The sequence below is a fragment of the Pinus tabuliformis genome, chromosome 7 (genome assembly GCF_031772625.1).
Source record: "Pinus tabuliformis cultivar Carrire ecotype Pingquan chromosome 7, CPIR1, whole genome shotgun sequence".
In the NCBI taxonomy this organism is placed as follows: domain Eukaryota; kingdom Viridiplantae; phylum Streptophyta; class Pinopsida; order Pinales; family Pinaceae; genus Pinus; species Pinus tabuliformis.
Window position 1 is genome coordinate 1,462,523,489 of NC_142293.1, and position 11,137 is coordinate 1,462,534,625.

General features: G+C 32.0%; 1 protein-coding gene across 1 annotated transcript; it reads left to right on the forward strand.

Moving 5' to 3' along the window:
- The first annotated feature begins 1,340 nt into the window (after positions 1-1,340).
- On the forward strand, positions 1,341-2,432 carry LOC149253302 (uncharacterized). Its single transcript, XM_089454429.1, has one exon. It carries the CDS (start codon positions 1,341-1,343, stop codon positions 2,430-2,432), a length of 1,092 nt encoding a protein of 363 aa, XP_089310555.1.
- The last annotated feature ends 8,705 nt before the right edge of the window (positions 2,433-11,137 follow it).

Consider the following 11,137-nt stretch of genomic DNA (forward strand, 5'->3'; position numbering starts at 1 on the left):
ATAACCTTTGCTCTGATACCATGTAGAAATTCTGACTGTAGATTAACCTGATAATGCAATATAACTAAAGAAAAATACTTTAATCTACTTCTACAATCAATTTGTGGAAGCTTAAAAGATTTGAGCAAGATCAAGCTGAACACATATAACCAAAAGAAGAATCAATGCACATGAAACACAGAAAAATACTCAGAAGAAAGCCTTAGCTATAAACCCCACTATCTGTATTATCATACAACTTGGAAATATCTCAGAATTACACCACGCCTTAGCTCTCACAGCTAGCCAGCACTCAGTACAATCCTCACAGATGCTCATAGGCAAAATAGACTTCTCATAAGTCTCCCACTCTGTCCTCCAAGCTCCTATTTCCTTGTGCAGTTTCTCCTGGGTGATCCTCTTGTTACCAAGTGTAACACTGATCCCACACACTACTCTATCACACTGTCAGAACTATGGAATACTCAAGGAATGAATTCCTTCTGCATGCATCAGTTTTCCCTATAGAAAAACACATGCAACTAATAATACATTGTCCTTAACATTTAGTTCAACTGGGTCTTTCTCAGAATAGACATGTATGAGTTACTGATGAGGGAATCTTTAGTTATCTGGAATACACTGGTTGAATGCATGCATGCATCTACTAACTAATAACTCACAATTAGTTCCTCAAACAATTTGGAACGAATTTAACTGGACTTAACTCAGTAAACTAAGCTAACTAATTACAACTCAAATATAACTCAAACTTATCTCCTTGATTAAGGGATAATCTCTTTAATTTAAGGGATAACTGTTGCATGAGTATAGAAAGACTTCTAACTTGAATTTCTCCAACTAATTAACTCAAGATGAATTAATTAATTAATTTTCAAGCAACTAGTGAGACTAAATTTGAATTTTAATTCACAATTTTAATTCAAGGACAAATTAAAATTGGAATATTCTTGTTGCCACATTTCAACAATATTCATATTTAACAATATTCATATTCTTATTCTTATTTTTATTCCTATTAACATAAATATATTAATAATATATTAACAATATTATTATTATTATTATTATTAATAGATTAATATTAATATTATTTTTTTATTTTTATTTTTATTTTTAACAATATTAATATATTTAGAGAAAAGTCTTCCGGATTAATCACATCGTTAGAATTTGGTCGACGTTTCAAACCTCCTAAGGACAAGGTGAGAAATCAATTGATCTGAGAGAATAAATAACATGGATGCATCATTGTCCAGTGTTGGCTGTTTAGAATTAGCCTTAGGGCAGACAAAGGTGGAGCTATTGTCATTTCTGACAAATCTGATTATGTCCACAAAATGGTGGATCATCTCTGTAATAGTGGGTGTTACATCAAGATCAAGAAAAATCCTCTTAAGTCCATTTCTAAAGAGGTTGCTTCTGCGATCAAAGCAGATCCATCTCTTAATCGCCTGTCCCGAAAACTCATTGAGAGCAAACCCCTTACCCCCAAAATCTATGGCCTTCCAAAGATTCATAAACCTGGTGCTCCCTTGAGACCTATCGTGAATACCATAAGCAATCCAACCTACCCTCTTGCCAAGTTCCTTGCATTGAAGCTCAAACCTCTTGTTGGTTGCACTAATTCTTTTGTGAAAGACTATAGCTACTTTATTCGAGAGTGGAAAGATATCAAGCTAGATACTGGTGATTTATTAGTGAGCTTTGATGTCGTCTCTCTATACACCAAAATCCCCATCCAAGAAGCCATTGATATCATTAATCGGGTCACTGATAAAGACACTGCAAAGTTAGTTGGTATTTTCTTAACCTCCACTTTCTTTAGTTTCCAGGGTGAATTCTATGAACAAACCTGTGGCGTTGCGATGGGCTCCCCTCTCTCCTCCAGTGTCGCAAACTTGTTTATGGAAGATTTTGAGACCAACACCCTTGCCACTGCCAAATTCTGTCCTGAAAAATGGAATATATTCGTTGATGACACTTGTGTCATCTGGCATCATGGTCGAGAGAAACTTGATTTGCTTCTCAAGCACCTAAATTCTCAATTAGATTCCATTAAATTCACCATGGAAGCTGAGGAGAATGGTTGCCTTCTCTTTCTTAACATCCACCTTTCTAGGAGAGAGGATGGTTTCATCTGTCACCAAGTTTTTCGAAAGAAGACTCACAAGGAACAATACCTCCATTGCAATTCTCATCATTTCCTTGCTCATAAAATCAAGGTTCTCAGCATTCTCGCTACTTGTGCTCTAAGAATCTTCGATGTCGACCGCCTTGATCAGGAGAAATCCCATCTTCTTGAGGTTTCTAAAAATAATGGGTATAGCAGATCTCAGAGCCTTAAGGCCTTTCTCAGAGCTAGCAAAGAGCCTAGGTTTAAACCCGCCCTTTCTGATCCTATCTCTAAGGTTTATCTCCCGTATATCTAAGGAACTACTGATGGGATCGCTCATATCCTTATGAAGACTAATGTCTCTTCTTCCTTCAAGCCTCTCAATACCATTAAAAATTCTCTTAGATCAGTTGAGGACCCTATTGACCCCAAGGACTCAAAAGGGGTCTACCTCGTTCCCTGCTCATGTCGTATTCCCTACATTGGAGAAACTGGAAGATCTATTAAGCAGAGGATCAGTGAGCACGTGGCTGACATCAAACACAACCACTCCCGCACATCAGCCCTTGCAGAACATGTTGAGAAATCAAAGCACCGTGTCTGCATTGAAGAACCTAAGGTCATCACTAAAATGTGTTATTTCCACTGGAGGAAGCTCATGGAAGTGATTGAGATTGAGAGGCATGCCAAAAACCTTAATAGGGATGATGGCTGGAAATTAAGTAGAAGCTGGATTCTAGCTCTCTCCTCTTAGCTCTTCCACCTTCTCTTCCCCCTTTTCTGTCTTAGCTTCAGGTGTTCTCTCTCCTCTTGTTCTTGGTTTTTCCCTCTTTGCTTTCCTCCCTTCAATGAGGGAACTTTCCTCTTGCTTATAGCCCTCTTTGTGGTTTTGATAAAGTTTAGGTTATCAAATATATCTAGATCTAATATAGGTTTTAATCATTTTAAATAGTCAGTTTAGGTTATAATATTTTAAAAATTGATTACTACCTAATATTACTATATGAATTAATAAATTAGTGACCTATTTATATCCACTACTCTCTAACTACTCATATTATAAATCATTCTTGAATATTATTATCTGAAATGAATATTAATATTATAAATTATCCTTGTATATTATTATGTGATTTTATATATTAATTAATTTTAATATTATCACCACTAATTTATTATACAACATCTAATTCCTTACAAAACAACCAGTTTCTACCTAGTTTTATTAGGTTAGACATTAATTATTTATTATAACCAATAGTTTTTTACTATGAATATTATAAATTCGTTTTGAATATATTTCACCTAACATCTAATTCATCACACTAAGATTTTACCTAATATTATTACTATATAATTAATTGTTTACTATAATGGCTAGTTTTCTACATAATATTACTATTGAACGGCTAGTTTTCTTCCTAAGTCCCATTGACTAGGTCAACCCTTGCCTTCAATATTATTCTATTACATTATATTATTATTTAATTAATAAGTTGCCACTATTTCAATAATAAATAATTATTTATTACATAACAGCTGAATTTTTAACCAATTGATATTATTTCACCGACGGCTAATTCTAAACGGCTAACACTGGACAATAATGCATCCATGCTATTTATTCTCATCCATGCTATTTATTCTCTCAGATCGATTGATTTATCACTTTGCACTAAGGATGAACCACATTAGTTGGTTTGAAACTTGGACCCAATCCTTACGATGTGATTGATCCAGAAAACTTCTCTCTAAATTGATCGATCACAAAACCCTTAGATCTAACAATATTAATATATTAACAATATCAATATAAATATATGTGATTTTTTTCTTTATACATATTATAGATCACAAAAGTCTCAATTTAAGCATATTAAATTTATAATATAATATATATTAAATTAACGCTTACTAAGTATATTAATAATATTTATTAATATAATTATGTAAATATACATTTATAAATTTAAGGGATTTTGTAAATTTAGTGAATTTGATGGACTTAACCAGCAATGTGATTATTTAACTGCCATAGTGAAAAGACTACCATGAAAGTATAGGCTTGTTAAATTGATAAACTCTAGGGCAGGTTGGTCCATCTTACATGTCACGGGATCGCATCACACGACTAGGAGAATCGTCAGGTTTGGTTTCGATTGATAAATTATAGTAACAATATTCGTGTCTTTTGTTTTTCAAAAAAAAAAAAAATTCATATTAAAATTTTTGGTTTCGATTGACATATAATACTAACAATATTAGTATATTTTGGATTTTTTTATTGATATTAATTTTCTCTATCAATATTTATAAATAAAATTATTTTAACCATAAAAATTTTTTTCAAAGATTATTATGCCCTAGCTAAAAAGTGAAAACTTGATTTATTAAATTATTGGATTGTATGAAATTCTATGTAACAATATTGTTAGAAGTTTATGAAATTCTATGCAACGGTCATCATCAAAGATGGAAATAATTGATTTGAAATTGTCATAAAATTTCACTGAGATGAAAAGAGATTGTTAATATAAAATTTCAATAATAATATAAAATTTTTTAGAAGATTTTTTGGTGGATTTTTCTAGTCTAATTTCTCTAAAATTTTGCAGGAATTCATTGAAATCACAAGTTTGATAGGTAACCCTTGCACAATAAAAGTGCCCAAAATTTCACCTAAAATTTAAACACTGAATTCCAGCACCAAAAATTCCAAAAATTCCCATTAAAAATAACTAAAAAAAACCAAACGAAGCCAAAACAAAACACCTAAAACGTTGTGATCTGTGTTTTTCACAATTCTTGAATGGATAGAAGAAGGACAAGTCCCACCATACAAATTTCAAAATGAAGTATCGTGTCAACAAGTTTCCATCCTGATAGGAATTTGCATATTTTTATTAATTTTTCGTTTAATATAGAATAAAGTGAAAGTTAACAGGAAAGAATATGACTTGTGTGATTTTTTTTCTCAATTTTGTTTTCTAGAATTAAAATGAGATTTTTGAAATTTTAAATTTAAGTTAATAAATTTGAAAATCAATAATTCAACAAACAAAATTTAAAATGTCAAATTTATTTATATATTCAAAAATATATTATTATTTAAAAAAATATAATTTAATTTTTTTTTACCACTTTGGAAGAAAATTCCGAATCTTCCAAATCAATGGTGGAGAGAAGCCCTTTCTCGGTACCGTTCTGACCGGTGAAGCGGATTCGGATTCCGATTCCCTGCCGTCGGCATGAAACAGTCTGAAGAGACGATTCTCAATTATGATAACTATTATTAAAAATCTAGAATCTCACTGTTAGATGTTTTAGGATTTCTGATGAGACGAATATTTTGGAATTTTAAGTTTTATGTTTGTAATTTGCGAAAATCTACCGCCATACTATTAGCGGGAATCTAGAATCTAACTGTTAGATGTTTTAGCATTTCCCATGACAGGATATTTTGGAATTTTGAATTTTATCTTTGTGGACTTGCAAAAAGTTCATTGATACATCACATTTAAACCACTCAAATGAGCAATCTCCTTAAAATAATACAAAAAACATAAAATAAAAAAAACATCTATAATTATTATTAATGAAGTTTCTTCAGAATATTTATAATAATTAAATTGTTAAAAGTATTTATAAAAATTAATGTCTTGAAAGTTGTTTTATAGCTAAAGTGCTGTAGTGTCACTAAAATGAAACAATAATTTAAAATAATAATAATAATGAATCATAATATGTATTTAGTAATAATAAAAAAAAAAACTATTCAATTTAGTTTGCTATATTGTAATTCATTTTATCACTAGAATTATAAACCATTAATTTTTTTATAATGATTCATATCTCTAGTCAATATATTTAGAAATTTTATATTTAAATTTAATTATATATATATATATATATATATATATATATATATATATTAAGTTATCTATTTTTATCATCAATGCAATGCATATCACATTAAAAAATCAAATTAAAAAAAATTATAAAACATCTCAAAGTAAAATTCCACTTCTGTAGTTATATGTATTCAAGGATAGGTCCATTTTACTTGGGTTGAGAGGAATCAAATTTACCAAAGCTGGAAACTTTTCTTCAAATTTAGCACTGAAAAATAATTTTGCATCTTAAGAAATTTGATGCTTTAAGATGCTTGAGAAAACTGGAATTAAGCTAGATCTTTATTAATTATTAATAAATTCTATTGACAATGTTTATATTTATGTTGATATGTATAAACACATTAAATTTTTTCACATATTTAATATGTGGTTAATATTTGTTGTCATTTAAATATATATTTATGGCTATGTGTATATAATATTTTATTATTATTATGATAATCTTTACAAATCAGTGTGATTGTGTCATATTTCTAAATGAGTATAAATTTTTAATTGTGAAATTGATATAAGAGAGATGTTGTAGATTCTATAAAATAAATAATTAAATCAAAAGTAATAATAATAAAACATAATAAGAACCTAATTTAAAAAGTTTAAAAAATAATAATAAATCGATTCAATTCAATTTATTATATTTCAATTTTGTTTTTTATTAATAAAATTACAAATAATTTTTAGGAAAAAATATAATGTATATATTACATTAAAATAATTTTAGTAATTATGAAATTTAACAACATATAATTGATAAACATATAACAACTTATAAATTAAATTAATAAATTTATACTAAGTTATAAATTGAGATTCATTTGATCATATAAATTAAAACAATGATTCATATTTGCAACCATTTATTTTATATTTAAATTTTATTGATAAGTATATAATTTTCTTAAGCTTACAATAATTCCTTTTATCCAACTTATTTATCTCTCTATCTAGTCATATATATAATCAATGCAATACATATTACATTAACAATTTAAATTTGAAAATATATATATTTAAAACATGTGAGAGAATGTTATGTATATGTATTAATTAGATAGCCCAAACTCTCAAAGACATCCAAGCTAATATTTCGCATGTACTAGGATGAACAATGAAGTACAAGGGGGCCCCACTTTACTTGCACAAGATTATGAAGTTGTAGGCAAAGCTAGACAAATCACAAATTCATATGTTGATCTAGAACTATGAGCAGCTCCCTCCACTCATCACCAGCATTAAGGATTCCCATGCATGGTTGTTCAGGAGTTTGGATGTCATAGTGAGGACACACATGATTCCTTCAATCGGAACCCTTACGTAACCCATGAGGAAAAACCAAGTCATGCTGGAGGTCAACAGGTACATAGAGTAGTTGATGCGCAAAGCCACAAGTGATGACTTGCAACTGAGCACAAAGAACATGTGAAAGTAGTCAGTGATATAGCCACACTCAGGATAGTGCGGTGCATGCTTCAGGATGAGATAGACAGAGGATTCAAAACCATATACCCAAAAGTTATGGTGGCAAGAGTCTGCTTCGATAAAGAAATCACCAAATAGTATAGGGACACAATAGCGCAATACCAAGCTTGGTATCAGTTCATCACGAAAGACCACCACAAGGAGGTTACTGAGTTGGTCTTTTCCCAAGACCCTGAGTGATGTTGTTTGTCTTGTTAAGCTGACTCAACCCTATTTTGTCAGGCATGGGTATATGTGGAAATTATATTATTGTAAATATGTCTTAAGTGAAATTCCAAGTGTCATTAGTGGAATGTGAACAGTCACTATGTAAAGTGAAGAGTCGTGAGGGTAGTCGAAGAGTCAAAGGGGAATCTCAATGGTCACCCCACCTTTTTCTATATATAGAACCTCATAACTCATAGTATCGGATTTTGGGAGCTAAGCTTTTGACTAGGCATTACTTAGAGAAGGCTTGGAGAGTATTTTGATGAGCCTTGGCTTCTTCACAACATAGAGAAAGTACATCTCTTTGGAGGAGCAGACGGTGTTGACTGTAATGTTCCACTATTGGGGCTAGTGGTTGTCAATGGTGTATGTATTGATGAAAATTTCACTTAAAAATATATAACAAAGCCAACACGGTTTCATGCATATGTTGTTATTGTAGTTGGACTATTCTGGTTGCTTAAGAAATGTATGTTATTTAACTTACACATTTGTGTATGAACTACTTTATATGAAAGTGTATGAATGTTGGTGTAGATATGTTGTTGTTTTAACCCGTCACTTTGGTTTGTGGACTATTCCTCTTTCTAGCTTGTGATGGCATTCCGCTCATGTGTTCCTTTTAGGTTGCATACTACTACCGAATTTTAAGGGACACACTTCCTTTCCCCCCTCCATGTGTTAGAACCCCCGTGCATCTCACTTGACTCACTGCAAGTTCACACACTTTCTTCCGACAAAGTTATCACACTTACCTCTATTCAGTACCACAGTCAAGGCATCACTTTACTACCCACTGCTATGACTCCTACTCCAAATGGTTTGAGGTCTAGTTGGCACTTCTTACAGGGGAGATCTCCTGACATGTTGGTGGGTCCAGCACCATCAATAGGCTCTCATCAAGTTTTTACTTGTAAATGAATGGATAATGTATGTATGATCTAATAGATGATAATGCAATAAATGACTTGAGGGAAAAATGGTTCATAGTGATTCTCAAATAAGTATTAGATCCCTACACTTAATTCTGTTGTTTACACCTGTAGGTTACATGTTGATGATGTGTTTGATGAAATTCTTATCATGGCTAGTAGGGGTCTGGTTAAGGTCTTGTTTAACTTATTTATTTTTCGTCATTGTTTCTATTCTCTTTTATTGATCTTAGGTTACCATTCCAATCTCGGCAGTGACCTAAGCACTAGGCCTAAAAAAGTGGCTCAAATACTGGGGATGTTGGCATAGAACTGATAAAATGAGTGTTGGAACACTGATAGGAAAGCCTGTGAGAGTGACTCTGGGTTTCTGGACACTGTCATTCCTATAGCATGAGAGCGACTAAGGCTTAAGTTGTCCAAAATTTCAGTGGGACCTAAGGGAAAGTTGACTAAAGTGTTGGATTGGTTCCTGAGGGTGCCAAAGCTGATGTTGAATGTCTGTATGGTGTGTTTTTGTCGGTTCCACTTCCTTAACATGACTTAGGAGGTCAAATTATATGATAGTGGCCTCTCATCGCATGTTTACCCTGGTTGGTGAGTTTCTTGGGTAGATGTGGTAGGAGGGTGTTACAGAGTGGTATAAGAGCATGGTTCACCCCTCAGACTGGATGGGCGATGTGTTGGTTAGGAATTCATGTGTGTTTCTTATGCTTGTAGTTCATGTGATTGTTGCATTTGCATGGTGTTGATCATGGTTGTAGTGATGTCGCCATGTGAAGGTTCAAGGTGTTGTCATGGAGTACGTCGTCATGAGTGTATGGTGGTATATGCATTTGTTATGCACGTCAGTGTTCACATATTCTCAAGTGCACGTGATGTGGTTGTTGTTGTCATGCATGAGGTCATGGTTTGTGTACTTGATATGTTCATGCATTGATGACTAGTTCCTAGCTAGAATGATGTGTATATTGTTTTGTACTCATGTGTTATATGTCTATATGAATTTGTTATGCATGCATGGTCTTCGATATAGCTATGCATGAAATGTATCAGACATTCCTTGTGAAGGCATTGTATGCAATTTAGGTCATAATGATTCTATTTTTTGTTCTGATGCTAATGTGTTGGCTGAGATAGAGTAGGAGATGCAGATCCTCATAATGAGGTTGCAACATTAGACTTTGGGATAAGAGCAGATCATCATATAGTTTTGCATGTTGGGAATGCAGGTAGGTAAGTTGAGGATTGTTATATGGATTAGGGTTATGTACATTAGCTTTATTCACATGTCTTTTGATGTTATGGTTATATACATGATAAATCATAGTTGATTAGTATAGTCATAAGCACATGTGTGAAATACTCAAGAATGATGATAACATGTGGTTGTATGCATTGCTATTGATGTTTTGTGATAGTTAGCTTGATAATTAGGTTATAGTTGTTGATGAATATGTTATATGTTAACTTGTTATATGCTAGTAACTTGGTGATTAGGGTTATTACATTAATATATTGATGTTATATTTATTGTGTTAACCTAGATTGACCTATGTATATGGTTATGGTTACGACATTCAGGTATGAGTCAACTTATTGTGACATTGTGTTGTACTAATCTAGACTGATCATACATATGTGATTGTTATGCATGAACGAAAAATGTTTATGAGCTTATGATGTGAACATGTTAGATAGCGACTATTATGGATATCATGATCTTATTTATGTTTGAGTTGATATGTTGTGAAGTTATATCATCCTAACTAGATTAATCATTCACACAAGATAACCTCCCCTGAGATACATTAAGGTATGAGTTTTCTTATGTGGTATATTTGGTGCTTGATTGTTTGATTATGTCATATATTTGGTGTTCGAGTGTTTGGTGTCTATTACATCATCTAGTTGATTTATTTAACATGGTATGTTTGCAAGTTGGTTGAATGTTTGATGAATTGCATAATATGAGTATGTCTTCAAATAATCTTGTTTCAAGATGATTGTACTAACACATATGTGTTGAGATATTTGTAGTAGGTGATAGTTGTAGCATTATGTTGAGTTGACTATGGATTATGGCATGATTGTTAGCCTTGGTAAAGGTTTATTTCAAATTGATAGATATGATTGTCTTGATATTTGGAACATGTGGTTGACATGTGTAAACAATTGTAGGAAGCATGCTTGGTATTAGTATGAGAAGGTAATAATTGATATGTTTATATAACTATAGTTAGGTGATGTGGTAGTACATAGTAAGCCTCGATTGCAACAAGGTACAAAAGGGTAAAATAAAGGAATTGGACAAGAATTCCTTTGGCTATGTTTGGAAACCCTAATTCCAAACAAATGAGTGAATTGCATACAAGAAGTCTTCTTAACCTTTCTTTTGTCTAACATTATGTGGATATGTGCTATATTCATGAACATGTACTTGACAGGTATATTAGCCAGTCTCTAGTTACATGTGGATTTTTCAAGGG

Coding starts and splice junctions, on each gene's coding strand:
- LOC149253302 (XM_089454429.1), top strand. CDS start 1,341: ATGGTGGATCATCTCTGTAATAGTGGGTGTTACATCAAGATCAAGAAA.